Consider the following 15,533-nt stretch of genomic DNA (forward strand, 5'->3'; position numbering starts at 1 on the left):
TACCAAACGCTCTGCCTAGCAACCCCCTTGATCCCTCTTCACTTATTAAATGTCCTTAGGATGTAAACACCAACAATATAGAGCTCCTGGTTGTGGCAATGCTTCAGAATTAGATTTACCTCTTCTAGTTCGTCTAGTTAAAGGCTACGTCTATGGTTACCAACAATGGTCCACACTCTGAGCATCATCCTGGAGTGCTCTTGTGACCAACATAACAATATAGAATAGAAAAGAAATATGCGTTATTGTCCCTCATTGGGGAAATTCAGAAATTCAGCAAAGAGACAGGCAGACGGAGCACGCAAAATCACACAAAGATTAATTTAAAAAAAAAACAAGAAACAAGAGACTGTACGGAGCAAATTTACAACATAAAAAAATACTGTACAGCTATTAAAAATAGCATATTCAGATTCAAAGAAATATGCAGCTGATTAGGATAATTAAAAAAATGTACAAATATATTATATATTACACAATTTCCTTAGGCATTATTAAAGTATTCTGATTCTGATATAGATACAAATATATACTTTTAGCACATAGTTGGCCTTCACTTTCCTTTCACATTGTCCTTTCTACTGGAAGTCCTGACAGTCCCAGTGACTCTGCAGTCATGGTTCACAAACACTCACATATGAAGTCCTGTATCTAGACTGGCTCCCACTAAAGTATCACAAAGACACAAGATCACAACAAAGTCTCTCTCCTCCTCACTCAACATCTCTTGAACCTTGTTCATTTCTACATCCTTCCCCCCCAACCCAAACTAACCTAAACATTGGGAAAATGACAGATCCCTTGGCACTTTGGAAAGTTTTCCTCTTAACACCAGAAATCTTGAAATCTATGACCCTTTTCAGAACCTTTACTCATATTTGTATTGTACTGGCTGGTTGTTTTTTAGTCTCAAGTTATAGAAGAATGATAAGTTTTGTCACCGGTTTGAAAAAACATCAGCAGGAAATACTGATACATACTTGCTTGGAGACTTTTGGTTCTTCTTCAATATATTTCTGTTCTGCAGGAACCACAGTCCTCAAAGCAGCTTTAACCTTAAAAAAGAGAAACACACAATACGGTCTGGCATAACATTTTCTATCTGGTCCAGGAGTTTGTAAAAAGTGGATGTACGTATTGTAGAGGTTTTACATTTTTATTGATTACATTTAGAAGCCAAAAACCTTCTTGACATAAATGTCCTGAAGAACTATGTAAAACCACAACAAAAGCCAGCCTAAAGTCTTGCTTTGCTTAGTTCTAAAATGAGCATTCACAGCACAGCGTGACTCTCACAGCGTTGTAGATGACATCAATCTCTAGGTAGATGCACCCTTTGGTCGGTGCTGTCAGCTCCTTATTTTTCAACAGGTATCCCTTCTGCTCGCCATTACGAACCTAAAACACAAAAACATAATTGGGTTTGGCTTTAGTTACTTTAACTGGTTATCGATTGTGGGGGTTTGTCTGTATTAATGTAGTCGCTTTACCTTACAATACAAAGCGCCTTAAAGCGACTTTTGTTGTGATTTGGTGCTATATAAATAAAAGTGAATTGAAACTGAACTGATTCTCTGTGATTCAAAAAGACTTTTACATGCTCAGTGGATGCATGTAAGACCAATCTAATGGGCATTCTCTGTTTTTTTAAGCACCTTGTAAGCTTTCAGTTTTCATGCTGCTATTCAAGGTACTACAAGCAATAATAACAGTCCAGCTACACACATGACATTTTGATCATTTGAGTTTCTGAATAAGTTTAGTATACTAAACATCCGCAAAATAGCTACTACAAGAATGAACTCTTTTTCTTTTCAAAGCCTGTCTGGGTTTGTTTTATATCTTAAAGATAGGAGCATCGTAACGTTGGTACTTGTGCCAACTCAGCCAGCTGTAGCTTATTGCTGTTCTCTAAGTCTCAGAGTTTCTGTGTTGATGGCTTCTTAACCCCTTTAATGAAATGATCAAACACATAATATGGCTTGCTATGTGGTGCTACCACTCTAAGAACTGTGTGCTATAGATTTGGAGAAATTCCAATATTTTCTTTGTCTGAATCGTTTGCACAATTTGCCTAGTGTCTGTTCATTACACCCATACAGCTGGATGCAACTCAACAACCAAACATGTTAGCACTTTACACACATACACATCGTGTGTCTTTCATATACTTTTATTACACTCACATTCAATAATGGAATTGCCACTTTTCCCAGGAAGTCTGCACTCCTGTCTCTGTCTTCATCAAACACTGTCACCTCCAACACAGAGTGAATGTCTTTGACATTACTGAGGAAAAAGGGGAAAAGTATGGTAAATGGACTGGTTCTTATATAGTGCTTTTCTACTCTAACTCAGCACTCAAAGCCCTTTATACAACTTGGCTCATTCACCCATTCATACACGCACTTTTTTCTATGCTCTTACTATGTAAGTGCTTTCTATCATTCACACACATTCATATAGAGACAGATGCATCAGACAGCATCTTGGGGTTAGTATCTTGCCCAAGGATATTTGGCATGTAGATGGGGAAGAGAAAGACGGAACAGTTCATATGTGGAAATGTATTCAATATTTGGGAAGTGGCATCCCCTGCAGCTTAAGAAAAACTATCTATGAACACTATAACTTTTCTTGAAATTAATAAACCCATCCTTCACCCTTAATATAATGCTGTGTACCACAGCTTTGATCCTGATGTCAACTGTGAGTACGCTAAAACAAAAAGTTATCTAAGAGCTCTGTCAGAATGAAAGACAACAAGGCCAGAGGAAATGGCTGACATCCTGTTGATTGATGTGTCTGACTGAAAATCAGATTTTGTTTTGTTTCTGATTGGCTACAGGAGGCTTTCAAAAGCAGCGCTAGTTCCACTTCTATTGGCATCCACCTCAGAAATCACCAGTCGGTTTGGCTCTACTTCATACATCGCTCGTGGAGAAGCTCATACAGAGATACTCATTCTTAGGGCTGGGTATCGGCTCTGATTTCTATAACTGATGGCCAATGCGATTCAATTCAGTTAGATTCAGTTTTGACTCAGACAGTCAAAAATATTATAATTTGATTATTTATCAGCACATATCCATATTTTATATCTATGTATAAAAACAAAGCTGACACTTATGAGACTTCCACAGAGGCGTAAGCATCACAGTAGATGCCTTTGTGTCGAAGTAACTGAGGATAAAACACAAAAACATAAAGGAGATTTTCCTGGCCTGGCTTGTTATAGCAGATAACCCCGTTAAAAATATTCTGCAGTAGATCATGTGGAGCAGGGAAATTATTTTACTGCTATTGTTAAATAATTGTCATCATTACCATTGCATTAATAATATAATCTGGAGTTTATATTGCATTCAGGGGTTGAACAGTGTGTGTCTTTCAGAAAGGCTAAAAAGTCACAGGCTGACAGGAAACAGGCTTGCAGAGAGTTGCAGAAGCAGGAAGTTATTTTGAGCAGCAGGCTAAGACGAGGCTTTAACAATGTAACAGACAGCTTTAAGAAGGCCTTAAGCAGTTATGACTATTTTATACACAATGCATATCTGTGCTTATTAAAGAGTTGGAGCTCGGTCAATTAATTGGGGGTCGGAAGCTTTGTTCGGCGCGATGTTCGGACAATCTATTGTGCAAGTGACTTGGAGCCATAGAAGGAATTGCAATACATGCTTACAAAACACTTATATATCAGATCATTTTATATTAAGCTTTTAAGTAGAGGTTCTTGGTTAAAACATTTATTTAGTAGAAGACATACACATAGTCTCAGTGAGCCTCTGGTCTAGTGAAAGCTCAGAAGTGCAACAGGTGAATTGAGAAAGAGCATTTGAGGACGAGACACAATTTTGAACCTTAACAATCAAAAACAGAGAAAAACCATGAATTAATATATGAACATTACCTGATGCTGGTTACAAGTTACAGAGGTTTTATTAGAGACACAGCCTAGCATTTTGTAGTTTGGCATGATTTGTAAAAGTTTACATTTCTTTGGTATTAAACAGCAGAAATTAGGCTTTCTTATTGGAGGTCATTTTTTTAAAAAAGGGAAAAAAACAAAACTGGGGCCGACAGCACTGAACACAACGGGAAACTGGTGCGTAATAAACAAGCGAATAATGCAGAAAATAGAGATTTTTTATGGTAAACTGGTAAATTCACGACAATTTTTTTTGTGAAGCGCAGTTTTGACCTTCTTTTGCTGCTGGTTCAGTGAATTGGGTGGGAGTGACGAAACCTGCAGCATCAGAATCTGTGAGATGCCTCTTTCAGCACGCTATGGTGTGTCTGTGTACGTGCCACCATATTAACATGGGGATTCACACTTTGTGTTTCCATCTTTGTGCTGAATCTGCTTACTGGCTCTTTAATCATTTGCTGTTTTAGCTGTTTGGTGGTTGTTGAAATGATTTCCTGAGCTTTAACCTGAGATTCTGGCTTTACTGGCAAAATTACATTCATATTTAAAAATCACATTCTTCAAATTAAAATCGATTTGAGTCGATTTTTTAAACCCACCCCTCCTCATTCTACTCATCCATAAACTTTTTCCTCTGACAGCCAAGAAGGCTATATATGTATCACAAAAAGCATCCAACTCAATAATCATCATCTGTGTCACCTGCTTTTTAATGAGCTTGATTTGTTAACAGCTTATCTGCACTGAGCAAAGATTCATGAAGTCACAAAATTGCCGTGAAGTCACTAAGGCTTCAGTAACAGCTAAAGGTCCAGGTTCTTCTACTACCTAATTTAGTAGCAACACACAGAACAGTTACTAGAAAACCATAACCAATAAAATACAGCAAAGTGGCAATTTTCATGCATATATATTTTTAATACAAGGAGTTGAAACAAAGGAAATGGTTTGCTTTTTTCCTGGTTTTCACTGATAAATGTCAACTCACAAGGTGAAGACTTTGTTCCACTCTGGATTGAGGTTCTTGTAAACGGTGTGTGTCTGCAGCCTGTCATTGTTCAGCTCCAGCACACAGAAAGGGTCACTTTTACCTGAGCGACCAATCAAGATAATGATAATGGATGAATCACAGTAAGAATGAAGAATAATGCAAAGTATTATGAGCAAGCAAAGGCAAGAAATCAGAGTCATTTTTTCATTTACCGGTTACATCTGCAACCATGAGACCTTCTGCTCTCATCACCTTCACCTGTACTATGCCCACATCTTTTAAGTTAAAGAATGACTTCGTCACACCCTGCACAAGAAAATTGAGCACAACAGTGTAATATGTGTGTTAAGATGGTGTAGTTATTTCATCTGAGTTGCCCTCAGTGTGCTGCTTACATATCGTTGGAGTATCTCTCTACGCTCCTGTGGGTCATCTAGCGGGGTCACAGAGAGGTCGGTGATAGAGACAGCAGCCGAAGCGGTTAGTGTGACCAGCAGCACAACAAAGCCTTGAGACTCCTCTAGTGGCAGCTCCAGGTGATGCGTCTGCTCCTTAGCAAGAGTGGAGAGGTCCAACTGGCAGCTGAACCACATTCAAAACAAAACACACCAAGCTAATGAGCTGAACATTTAAGTAAAAATGAAGTTTGAACCAAAAACTGTTGCTATCTATCTATCTATCTATCTATCTATCTATCTATCTATCTATCTATCTATCTATCTATCTATCTATCTATCTATCTATCTATCTATCTATCTATCTATCTATCTATCTATCAACACACAGACAGACAAACAGACAGATTGGGGGGCATTGCCCCCGAGTGCTCCGATCAGCACAGGTACCACTGTCACTGACCACTTCCTTCACCCCTTGGTATTTCTCAACATTGTAATGTTCCTATGCCTGATGTTGCTCTCACTTGGTATAGTTACATGTATCTTCCTTATCTGATTCTCCACCACAACCATGTCCAGTTGGTTAGCCATCACCATCTGCATCTGAAAGCTCGGACATTCTCAACCACCCTAGGAGGCGTGTCCTGCTTTGACCTCTGGTAGGATTTCTTGATATCAGCCTCTTCTTCTGTCTGTCAGTGGTACATGCAGGCAGGGGCCTATCCTTTCATGATGGTTCTTTCTCTTTTCCTGTTCTTTCTCAGGTTTCTGATACCTGAGGTATTCACTAAGCACATGATCATTTGTGGCCATCATCCTGATGTATTCATGGATTTTTGCTGTTTTATCTGCTGGACTTGGGGTGAAACCCTTCATGCATGGTAAGGAGCTTCCTTGTCTTGATGTCAGTGGTTTCCCTCTCCTCCTTTGGCGGCCTTATTAACCCAGCAGGGTATCTGATGACTGGCGGGCGTAAGTGCTGATTGTCTGGATCTTGTCCTACCGATTCAGCTGACTCCTCAGGACTTGCCTTACTCTCTGGAGGTGTTTGGTGGTTGAGTTTTTCCTAGCAGTCTCTTCATGGTTCCCATTTGCCTTTGAGCTTCCAGTATCAGTATCTCGTTCGTTCCTGTGATACAGCTTGATGTCATCCATGTAGAGGAGGTGACTAATGACTCCTCTTTTCTGTAGCAGTATCCATAGTTAGGCTTGCTGATGTTCTGGCTGAGAGGGTTTAGGCCTATGCAGAACAGCAGTGGGGACAGAGCATCTTCTTGGTAAATCCCACACTTGATGGTGACTTGGTTTGGTTTGAAGTTGAACTCTAGTATTGTTCACCACATCCTCGTTGAATGCTCTTAGGGTCCTGTTGATCTTGAATAGTTCTAGGCATTCCAGGATCCATGTGTTAAGCACTGACACATGGGTAAAATAAAATCCACTTTCAAACTGAGAGAAATTACATTACACTTAAACACTAGCATTTGTGAAATGTCAAATGTTCAACATGAATTAGAAATCAAAATCCTTTCTCCCAATAAAATAATAGCACACATTTCTGAAGCTTGTGTCCAAGAATGAGAACACAGACAGAACATTAAACACCACCTAACTAATGCCACCTCACTAACACCTATTAAAAGACAGTTTTTTCTCCATCACTTTTGCCATCTGTTTTCTCCTAGGGGACTGTTGGCTTGTTAGGTTTCTGTCTGCAATAATATAGGGTATTTACTTTGATAACGCTATATAAATAAAGTTGAATTCACACAGAAATCACCCAAACATAAGTAGAGACTGACCGCCCAATGAAATCGTCCCTTCTTCCAGTGTCTTTGTCCCACACCGTGATCTCTAGCACCCCACCTGTCTCTTCATACAGATGCAGGTCAAACTGCTCCCTCCACTGTGGGCTCAGGGTCTTTGGCACTGTCTAGACACACACACACAAATACTGACACATCTCCTCATTTGAAAGAGCTGGGCTTCAAACATGAAAGTATGACCTTAGTTGCACATGCTGTACCTTGCTCTTGTATTTCTGGGGCCCGAGTCTGAACTTGACATATGGGTCACTCAGACCGTTGGGATCCATGGGCATGAGGTTTCGACCCTCGATTAGTGCGATGCTGACTATCCCTCGCCAGAGCTGGGCTTTTCGATGTAGCTCTGACAGACGTATAGACTGCTGCTGCTGGGCCACACACACACACACATACACAACTTTATTTGCCACATAGTAACAACAAGAACACAATGCAGGGCTCTGTTGTTCCTGCTCTAAAAGATGATGATCAATCAAACCTCGAATCATGTTGCTCTAAGGTAAATACAAAAATTAAAAAAACTGCCAGAATAGAGGTAAAGTAGATAAGTCGATAAAGTCCAACAGCCTTGGGATTGGAGAAAAATAGATATTTATTTAAGATTTTTTATGTTATCAGGCCATACATAAAGGATCCATAAAGTGAATTTCTTGAAAACTGACTCTGTTTTTTAATTCACTTTATGAACATTTTATTGCACAATTAGAATATTTTAGTGCTGCAGTAGCAAAATAAAATTTTGTGTTCAGCACATGTGCTTTTTATGTCTTTACTACACAAGTTTACTCAGCTGAGTTCAAACCCAATAGAGAAATGCAGAAATGTTTTCTCTGAGCAGATCCTTTTGTTTATGTCAGGAGGACAAACTGCTGGACATACTCATGTCAGGTACTTCTAGTAACACCTTTCTACTGAATTTGAGCAGTTAAAGCACTTTCTATTACAAATCCCATTCCACCAATCAAGAACACACATTCATACAGGCCTTTTATCTACATAAGCACTTTGTATTGCTTTCACACAAAATCCACCAACCTTTTAAATGGTAGATGATGCCAAAGGGGTTTGCATTTCCTTGATCTTGGGAAAATAATATTGTCCTCCTTATTTCTATATATAATATAGAAATATGGCTAAATAATGTAAAATAATACGATCATTTGAACTGAAAGTTATTCGATTCCTCTCATAAACCTCATAGGAGGCAGTTACTGTACAATGTCTAGACATTGCCTACGCCGGTATGCCATCTGTACAAACTGCCTTTCCACTCTTCCTGCTCACAAGTCTCTTCACATTCTTCAACTTTTCTTTGTTTGCTCCTTTTATGGGCATCTTTGATTAGTAAAGTTTATTCAAACAGGAGACAGAGCATTTATTGGGGACATGATTAAAGATTAGTAAATCATCCAACTTTTATTTGAAGAAGTAAGGAAGAGAATTAGCTTGGCCTGATAACACCATGTTAACATGGATGAAGAACAGAGCCCTGGTGGCAGATAGTGGGTGGAAATGACAGCAGCAAGAGCAAAATATCTCTCGTGATAAAAATATGAACTCAGTAGGGGAAAAAAATCTCTGACACAAGATGGTAACAAGGCTGTCAAGGTAAAGACACAATAAAGTGAAGAGCAGAGTGATAAGCATAAAGCTGTAAGGACAGTTTAAGGAAAGCTGTTACTGCATGCACAGATGATGATGATGATGATGATGGGCATGGTGATTATTTACCTTAGTGGATCGTTTCCAGGACCTCCTGAGCAGCATAGTCTGAATATACATAAAAATGGATTATTTCTACTGACTTATGCAGGGTGGAAAAGTTGAATGGATAGCTGTAACTAAAGGGCTGCAAAGTGTGTCTGCATTTTTATTAAATAATATGAAAACAGCCAAAACCTCTTTCATTTAAATAGGGTACCATTGTGTTTAAGCCACTAGGGGAAGCTGTAGGATGGGGTTCTGTTAACTAAATGGGAAATAAAACTAAGGGGAGGTGTCCTGCTTCAATTAAGCTTTATAAATAAGGCACCAAAAAAAGAGTCTACCAAAAAAAAAGATCTTCACCAGAACTGAGCATTCATTATCTCAGCCTCAGCAGTGTGCCAATTAGAGCCAATGAGACTTTGACCTGTCCAAGCTTTGATTTGAGTGTCATGGTTTTCTGTCTGTTGTTGTTTGTTGTCTTCCTTTCTCTCCGTCTCCCTCCAACTCTCTTTTTACTGCTGTTTCTCTGTATCTGTATCTCTGGCTGCAGCTGGAGAACAAATTCAGACTTGGCCTATTATGAATTTATGTGTTGAATTAAACATGAACAAGATGTGCTGTTTTTAATATCTCAGAGCTGAGGATACAGTTGGAAACCATCTCTTCATGCAGCTCCATTTAACTGAGCAGAAACTATAATCACAGCTAAGCAGACCAAAATAAATAGAATTACTGAGTTTATTCAATACAGTGCAGTCTATGTCTGCTGTATGCAGCTGTTTAAAGAGTTCTCTCCAAAGCCATCCTACTACACTTCTTTGTATTGGATTATGTTAAAGGTTAGCCCTGTCAAGTTGAGCAACTTGATTCATTTCATATCAAGTATTATAGGGCAAGGTTTTGTTTGCAGAGTTGGACAGTATAGCAATGTTAGGAAGTCAGTACAGAAAGAGAAAACAATATGTTATTATCGTGTTATAATCATATTATACACTGCTTTTCTGAAACACAAGTAATATATAAAGATGAATGTCAAGACAGCTCCACCTAATGTAATACAGAAATGGGCACTCGCATCTCACACGGCCGACCCGATTGCAGCAAGAGTCAACTAGTGCTGTGGACAACGTTTCACAAAGTTAAACTTTTGCTTTTTACATAATACGGAATCCATTCATTGTGAAACATTGTGGGGCAATGTCACCACATTTTTGAAACATTTAAGGGAATTTTCATGAATAAAAACTGAGCTGGCTGCTGAGCGGAAAGACAAGCCTAGATGGGGATGCTGATATGTAACTCTAGCAACCGAACTGTGCAAAAATACCTCCCTTTAATTTGTTACATTTTGTTTGCAATGATCTCTGTTCTACAGCTTTCTGGAGGTCTTTCAAAGTTTTTCACTGATTTTGGCTACATTTTCACAAACTTTCTTCTTTGTTCTTTAATTGAATCTATGGAAATGCTAGATGTTGGGGTTTGGGGTTGAACTTCACCCAGATTTTGGGGATCTTGTAAATATTGATGAATTTTGATCCATCAGACACAATACTACCTGGAAAGCATCTAATCAGCAACACTTTTTTTTTCAGCACAGTAATTAACTAAAACACACTGCCAACACAGTGAGAGTTTACCTGGATGGGGAAAAAAGACACACAGTGGTACACTATTACTCATGCACTGGTCTCCCCAGAGTCTGAACCTAAGCAGTATTGAAGTAGTATGGAATGATCCATATAGAAAACAGAAGAAAAGGCAGAAATATATAAAAAAGAAACGCCTTAAATGTCCTTCAAGAAGCCTGGAAAACTATGGCTTTCTGAAGGCTCCTTTCTGAAGAAAGCTGCCTCAGAGTTTATGCTGTGCTTTTATTTTATTTTATTAATTTTATTAATAAAATACATTTTCTTAATATTATTCTTATTCTTATTTCTTAATTATTAGTATTAATTTTAATCTAATATGTTTGCCCACTAACAATGAAAGGTCAGTCTATAATTTCAATGGTAGGTTTATTTGAACAGTGAGAGACAGAACAATAACAAAAAAATCCAGAAAAATTCATTTCCAAAAAGTTATAAATTAATTTGCATTTTCATGAAGGAAATAAGTATTTAAGGCCTCCCTATCAATCAGCAAGATTTCTGGCTCCCAGGTGTATTTTATAGAGGTAATGAGCTGATATTGGGAGCCTCAACTTGTTACCTGTATAAAAGACAGCTGTCCATAGAAGCAATCAATCTATCCAGATTCCAAACTCTGCACCACGGCCAAGACCAAAGAGTTTTCCAAGGATGTTAGCGTCAAGATAGTGGACCTACACAAGGCTGGAATGGGCTACAAGACCATCGCCAAGCAGCTGGGTGAGAAGGTGAAAACAATTGGTGTGATTATTCACAAATGGAAGAATCATAAAATAACTGCCAATCTCCCTCGGTCTGGAGTTTCAATGATAATGAGAACAGTGTGGAACCAGCCCAGAACTACTCAGGAGGAACTTGTCAATGATCTCAAAGCAGCTGGGACCATAGTTACCAACAGTTGGTAACACAGTATGCTGTGAAGGACTGAAATCCTGCACAGCCCGCAAGGGCACCATTTGAAGCTGCTACTGAACATCTCAATGATTCAGAGGAGGACTGGGTAAATGGTAAATGGCCTGCATTTGTATAGCACTTTACTCAATCCCTAAGGACCCCAAAGCGCTTTACACTACATCCAGTAATCCAGTGATTAGTGGCTGACCTGCTCTGCCACCTGAGCTACAGCCACCCGTGAAAGTGTTGTGGTCAGATGAGACCAAAATTGAGCTATTTAGCATCAGCTCAACTTGCCGTGTTTGAAGGAGGATGAATTGCTGCCTACGACTCCAAGAACACCGTCGTCACCGTCAAACATGAAGTTGAAAACATCATGCTTCGGGAGTTTTTCTGCCAAGGGGAGAGGACAAGTGCACTGCATCAAAGGGAGTATGGATGGGCCCATGTTCCGTCACATGTTGGGTGACAACCTTCTTCCCTCAGCCAGGGTATTAAAAATGTGTCATGGGTGGGTATTCCAGCATGACAATGATCCAAAACACATGGGCAAGCCAACATGGATTGGCTCAAGAAGAAGCATATTAAGGTCTTGGAGTGGCCTAGTCAGTCTCCAGGCCTTAATCCCATAGAAAATCTGTGGAGAGAGCTGAAGGTTTGAGTTGCCAAACATCAGCCATGAAACATTAATGACTTGGAGAGGATCTGCAAAGAGGAATGGGACAAAATGTGTGCAAAACTTGACCTACAAGATATGTCTGACATCTGTGATTGCCATCAAAGGTTTTGCCACCAAGTACTAAAGCTTTAAAGCAGAAATTTGCAAAGCCTACTTTGATGAGGCTCCACATATTTGCCTTACTATAGTCAGTTTTCTGATTATTGCGAGAGCCAATCAGCCTGCAAAGACTCATCCATAAAGTCGGATTAGGAACTAAGATATTTGTTCTCTATAATCCCAAGTGAAACAACCATATGTTTGTGGTGTTAAAAATGTTGAAATTTAACAGCCAGCAGATATATCAGAAAAGATGCTACCCATTTGCAATTTGAGATTAAAAGTTTGCTTCAAAATAACGTTTATGTAAAGACCCAGGAAGAATTTCATCTTAGCCTTTTGATCACTGGTGCAGGAAAATATAGTAACAGTGTTTATAATTCATGCTGATTTTATTTTATTCATAAGGGGTGCTGAGAAAACATGAAGCCAAAAGATGAAGATAAAAAAATTGAGAAAATGCTTTGAGAAACCTGAAAGTAAACATCGAAAGCTACAAAGACAAACTGACTGCACAAAAGTTATTACTAGCCTATACAAGTCTGACAGATGACTCTACTGCATTGTGCTCTCTATCGTGACTCAAAGCAGCTACTCAACTAGAGGTGACCTAGGAAAGGGTCAATCAAGGTGAAACTATGGAAAAGCACTAAGAGCCTGATCACCACTACACTTACTTTATGCACATAATGTTTTAGTCCATACTTCTTAACCTCCATCTGCAGCAGGAAACATAGAGACCCATCTTTACTGAAGGACAACAAAACTAAAATCAACTTCAAAGTTGATTTTTTTCCTATACATGTGCAAACCTGGAAAGTAACTAAATGTTTTGGGTTTATTAATAATAACATAATTATTAGTAAGCTACTGTATGCCAATTTTTCAATTCAATTTTATTTATACAATGCAAAATCACAATAACAGTCGCCTAAAGGTGCTTATATTGTAAGGTAGACCCTACAATAACATACAGAGAAAAACCCAACAATCATATGGCCTCCTATGAGCAAGCACTTTGGCGACAGTGGGAAGGAAGAACTCCCTTTTAACAGGAAGAGATCTCCAGCAGAACCAGGCTCAGTGAGGGGCGACCATTTGCCGCAAACAGTTGGGGTGAGAGAAGGAAGACAGGACAAAAGACTTGCTGTGAAAGAAAGCGTTACTCTGAGACAGCATATTTCTAATTTTAGAGATTGTGCAAATGGAAGAAAGCAGTTCTACATATTTGTTTAATATGTGCATTGAAGGACATATTCTGGTCAATAATAACTTCAAGGTTCCTCACAGCGTTACTGGAGGTCAAGGTGATGCCAACCAGAGTAAGAATCTGGTTAGATACCATATTTCTAAGATTTTCAGAGCCGAGTACAATGACCTCAGTTTTATCTGAATTTAGAAGCAGGAAATTAGACCTCTAATTTTCTACTTCAATCTTGCTTCCAGGTCTTTATGTCTTTAAGACATTCCTGCAGTTTCAAATTGGTGTGCGTTATCTGGCTTCATAGATAGATAAAGTTGGGTGTCATTGCATAGCAATGAAAATGTATGCTATGCCTTCTGATTATACTGCCTAAGGGAAGCATGTAAAATGTAAACAGAACTGGTCCTAACATGGAACCCTGTGGAACTCCATAACCTTAGTGTGTGAAGTGGACTCACCAAGGAGATGAACAAATTGGAGTCTATTAGACAGATATGATACAAACCACTGCAGGGCTAATAAAATAATAAAATATTATGGCCAACTGTATAGAACACTAAGGTCTAGCAGGACAAGCACAGAGATGAGTTCACTGTCAGACGCCATAAGAAGATCATTTATAACCTTCACTAAAGCTGTTTCTGTGCTGTGATGAGCTCTGAAAACTGACTGATACTCTTCAAATAAGCCATTCCTCTGCAGATGATCTGATAACTGTTTTACAACTACTCTTTCAAGAATTTTTGAAATGAAAGGAAGGTTGGAGATGAAGGCTGGCCTATAATAAGCTAAGACTGCTGGGTCTAGAGATGGCTTTTAAAGTAAAGGTTTAACAACTGCCAGCTTGAAGGCCTGTGGTACATAGCCAATTATTAGAGATAAGTTGATCATATTTAAGATTGAAGCATTAATTAACTGTGGGACTTCTTTGAACAGTCTTGTAGGAATGGGGTCTAAAAGACACTTAGATGGTTTGGAGGAAGTAATTACTTAAGTTAAATGAGAAAGACCAAATGGAGAAAAAGACTAAATAAATATCAGTGGTACTTAAAGTAGCTCTAGATAATGTTACATCTGTGAGGTGATTACAGACAGTTACTGTTGGTGGGATAAGTAGTTGGATGCATAGTTGGAAATTCCATGCATAGGAAGCAGCATATGCTACGCTCTGAAAGTTGGTCTTTTGCATAAGAAGTTTTCCTCTGTGCAAGATGCAGCAACAGCCGAAGAGCATCTGCACATGCCACAGAATGGTATGTTTACTAAAAATTTACTAAAACTAACTTTAAAAAATAAACTAAGAATGCAAAATCAACAATACAAGTAAAATAAAATCAGGGTTGCAGGCAAGTGATACAATTTGATATCATAATGGGAAAATGGAATAACTGAAAAACAAGAAATACAAGGATGTTACTTTAGGCCATTCATAAGCCAAAGATATTAGAAGAATATTAGTTAAATTGATCTTCATATAACATCATGATTAGATGCAGCTTTATATAAAAAAAATTGCTCTACCTCAACAATTCAGCTTATCCATCAGTGCAAGAAAGGAGGAGAAACAGTGGAATGTTTTTCTACATAAAACACTTTTCATTTAATACTTTTTCACACTAACAGACTTCCTCTAACAGAACATTTTCTGTGTGTGTGTGTGTGTGTGTGTGTATGTGTGTGTGTGTCTGTGTGCACGCGGGAGTGTTTAAGCTCTTTACCATGTCAACCAAATTTCACAGCTGACATGTAAAAATGATTTCCTTTCAACCTGCCCCTACGTTCTGACTGCATTAACTCATGTCAGTGTATCAGTTGTGGTGTTTTTGACATTTATTTAACTAAAGCAGGTCAAATTAAAATAAGATTTTAAAAAAAAGATCAAGTGAGAGAAATATCAGCTGACATAATCTTCATACATACTGTTGAGTCTCGGCGTTCCTCGATGGGACTGTCTTTAGGTGTCAGGTTGACGGCCAGCTCCAGAGTACCGAGGTCCTGATCAGGATACTGAGGGTCCTTCAGCACTAAAGTCACAGGTATCGTCCTGGAACACACAGTCATGAATATGTGCAGGTGTGTTTTCTGCTCTGCTTTCTGGCATGCTTTTTTTTTATAAGGCCAGTGTCACTACACGATGATTAGGTTCAGTAATTAGGTGCAA

General features: G+C 38.7%; 1 protein-coding gene across 4 annotated transcripts in view; it reads right to left on the bottom strand.

The window, feature by feature from the left end:
• mctp1b (multiple C2 domains, transmembrane 1b) overlaps positions 1–15,533 on the bottom strand; it is a 40,998-nt gene that overhangs the window by 6,935 nt on the left and 18,530 nt on the right. Inside the window, exons 5-15 of one of the 4 annotated variants that reach the window (XM_085464666.1) lie at positions 15,293–15,416; positions 12,846–12,887; positions 8,875–8,913; positions 7,344–7,508; positions 7,120–7,250; positions 5,315–5,501; positions 5,132–5,225; positions 4,917–5,019; positions 2,187–2,289; positions 1,297–1,398; positions 981–1,055 (exon numbers count right to left, since the gene is read on the bottom strand). In XM_085464666.1, coding sequence (XP_085320792.1) covers positions 981–1,055; positions 1,297–1,398; positions 2,187–2,289; positions 4,917–5,019; positions 5,132–5,225; positions 5,315–5,501; positions 7,120–7,250; positions 7,344–7,508; positions 8,875–8,913; positions 12,846–12,887; positions 15,293–15,416 — 1,165 coding nt within the window. Of the gene's footprint in view, positions 1–980; positions 1,056–1,296; positions 1,399–2,186; positions 2,290–4,916; positions 5,020–5,131; positions 5,226–5,314; positions 5,502–7,119; positions 7,251–7,343; positions 7,512–8,874; positions 8,914–12,845; positions 12,888–15,292; positions 15,417–15,533 lie in introns of all 4 variants that reach the window. The other 3 variants (XM_085464665.1, XM_085464664.1, XM_085464662.1) reach the window with 3 other exon arrangements.

This window comes from Copadichromis virginalis, linkage group LG7, assembly GCF_057382275.1.
Source record: "Copadichromis virginalis isolate Kocher_CV1m ecotype Utaka linkage group LG7, C_Virginalis_male_GT1.1, whole genome shotgun sequence".
NCBI classification, from domain to species: domain Eukaryota; kingdom Metazoa; phylum Chordata; class Actinopteri; order Cichliformes; family Cichlidae; genus Copadichromis; species Copadichromis virginalis.